The sequence below is a fragment of the Cyprinodon variegatus genome, unplaced genomic scaffold (genome assembly GCF_000732505.1).
Source record: "Cyprinodon variegatus isolate N-32 unplaced genomic scaffold, C_variegatus-1.0 Scaffold841, whole genome shotgun sequence".
NCBI lineage: Eukaryota > Metazoa > Chordata > Actinopteri > Cyprinodontiformes > Cyprinodontidae > Cyprinodon > Cyprinodon variegatus.
The window spans coordinates 155150-157858 of NW_015151294.1; the positions used below are offsets into that span (position 1 = coordinate 155150).

General features: G+C 41.3%; 1 protein-coding gene across 1 annotated transcript in view; it reads left to right on the top strand.

Annotated features, from left to right (window-relative positions):
• LOC107099145 (phosphoinositide 3-kinase regulatory subunit 5-like) overlaps positions 1–2709 on the top strand; it is a 53678-nt gene that overhangs the window by 14585 nt on the left and 36384 nt on the right. The window contains exon 2 of the mRNA XM_015397159.1: positions 2509–2624. Within this exon, the coding sequence (XP_015252645.1) occupies positions 2525–2624 (100 nt within the window). The 5' untranslated portion in view covers positions 2509–2524. The remainder of the gene's footprint in view (positions 1–2508; positions 2625–2709) is intronic.

Below are 2709 nucleotides of genomic sequence, written 5' to 3' on the forward strand. Positions count from 1 at the left end.
CAAGCATGCTTAGTGTGAGGGATTGCTGAAGAGTCAATGAGTCGATGCAATCAGCTGGTTTCCTTATAAAGAACAGACATGGTTACTGATAGGTCCTTTGAATCTATTTCAATAAGGTGAAAGCTTCAATGGGATTGAAATAGGATCTCAGTTTTTATCTGCTAAATGTTTTTTCAAAACAAATACAGTAATTTTTACAGCAGAATTTATCAGTTTTTCTTAAGTTCTAATTCAGATTTTATAGAAAACATTAATTTTAACTTAAATCAAGTCAAAAATATGTAAAATTCCTAAATTCTGAATGTATGTTGACCTAGCGTAGTAAACTAGCCTGCAAGTGGTCTAGCCTCGATCAATGCCCCAGGCCCTAAATCTGGCCGGCCAATCACAACGCAGAGATGTGTTTTGAATGTCTGGATGCAAAGTGGGCGGGGTTTTGAGGGCGTGACGACAAAGCTGCACGACGCTGAAGAAACAGCAGCATGCACTGCGGCAGCAGCAGATCTCAATGGAGCGCTCCATTGAAAATTACAAGTTCACTTTCAGTTGTTCAATAAAAGTAAGTTTTAAGATCATTTGAGGCGAGAATAATATACTTTAAAGCGTCAATATATGGTCCATTTACCGATTTAATGCGTAATTAAAAATACAATTTCTGAAGTTGAGATGAGCACGGCAACCAGACGAGCTCCGAGGCTAATGGCAGCCAGGGCTAACAGTAGCCCGTCTGCAGCAGCCAGGGCTAATAGTAGCCGTCTGCAGCAGCCAGGGCTAACAGTAGCCCGTCTGCAGCAGCCAGAGCTAACAGTAGCCCGTCTGCAGCGGCCAGGGCTAACAGTAGCCATCTGCAGCAGCCAGGGCTAACAGTAGCCCGTCTGCAGCGGCCAGGGCTAACAGTAGCCCGTCTGCAGCGGCCAGGGCTAACAGTAGCCCGTCTGCAGCAGCCAGGGCTAAGAGCGTTGGTCATTGGTCAGAGCGTTGGCCAATAGGAGCAGACATGGTTTGAAAAACAAAAGGTTGTTCTCATCAACAATCTTCTGATGTCTCATTCATCGGGGCCTGACTAAATTACACCTTTAATCTGACATTTAGTCTGGTTTACCAGGCTAATTTTTACCTAATAAGACACAGAATTTTAATTAAACCTAATTGAATAGAACTTTAACTTCATGCAGCTATTTAAATATATTTGAATCCTTTGCCCTGTTTTTTTATTTCATGCTTTTCTGTTTCCCCATCAAAACATGCTGGCCCCCTCCTGGCCTCCTCCTGGCCCCCTGGTTCCAGTGGTCTAGAACTGCCACTGGATGAAATTAAGCTTAAAAACTGATCCCTCTTTGACTGATTGTTTGTATGGAAGTAGTTGCCCGGTCTGAATAAAGGTGAACGTGAACCAAAATGGATTCATAGAAAACGAAACCTGTGCAGCTGCCATGAAAGCAGCGGGCAGCAGCCTTCTGATGCACGTTTGCTTTGAGCTGAACCTCCTTTCGCGGGTTTGCGTTTCTGGATCAGCTTCAGAAAGGTTGCGGCTGTTGCATTAAATCGTCAGTTCACGCTGCTCCCAGGCGTGAGCAAGATTGAGAAATCACTGTTTCATACATAATGAGACGTCTTCATAACAGAACTGAAACATGTTGCCACACCTGGGTTTTCCTCAGTTGGTGCATAAAAAAAACAGGCAGATGCAATAATAGATCGAAGATTAAAAAGTGAAGTTCAAAAACACGTGTGGGTTTAGAAAATAGCTTAAAAAACTGGAACTGAATTTAGTTTTTAGAGCCTTTAATAAGTATTCACTTCTTGTTTTTCATAATTGTTAAATATTTCTTAAATTTTTGGAAAAAGATCAGTTGCATTGTGGTTGTTTTAGGTGTTAAAATTGTCCACGTTGAAATGTTTTCAATGTTTTACACAGGAAATAATCCAAATCATGATTGAATCATGGATTGAGGACGTAAAATAGATATTTTGCCAATAGAACAAGACAATTTACATTTAAAATAAGAAAACACTGCATTGTCTTATTTTAAGTGCATATTATTTAATTATCTTATTTTAAGAATAAAAAATTCTCTTCTCCTTTACCTTTACCTGCTCAAATTAAGGGTAAATACACTTAATTTAAGACATTTTCACGTCTTTCTAGATGGTTGTTCCAGTGTAGAGATAAAATAAGTTTTGTTGTTTTGAGGTGGACATGCTTCCGTCACCATAGCAACGAAACTGTGCAGTACAGAAAAGGGTTTTGTTTTGCTTTTCATCTTACTGAGGAATAAGCCTTTATGGTTTGTGTATCAACACGGCCTCATTTTCATTTTTAGCGGCTGATCTGGCTCCATGCAAAGCAGCGAGGATAACAGAAAAATGAGCCGGCGCTGCTTTTATGATGCAGTCTGTGGAAGGACGGATGACTCCACAGACATTTATGAGATCATATTCCAGTGAAAACTGGAGTGGGTTGTTTTGGTGATTAATAATGCTGCGTGTTTTCGCGCCCCTCCGCAGATCCTGAAGGGTGAAGATGCAGCACACCACATGCACAGAGGACCGGATCCAGCACGCCCTGGACCGATGCCTGGATGGGCTGAGAACGAGTCCCACTGCAGCGCATCACTGGAACGGTGAGAATCCACTCCAATTTACAATATTTCCTGCTTTTTTTTTGGTCCCAGTTTCTTTAACAAGAACTTTTGTTAAAGAAACTGG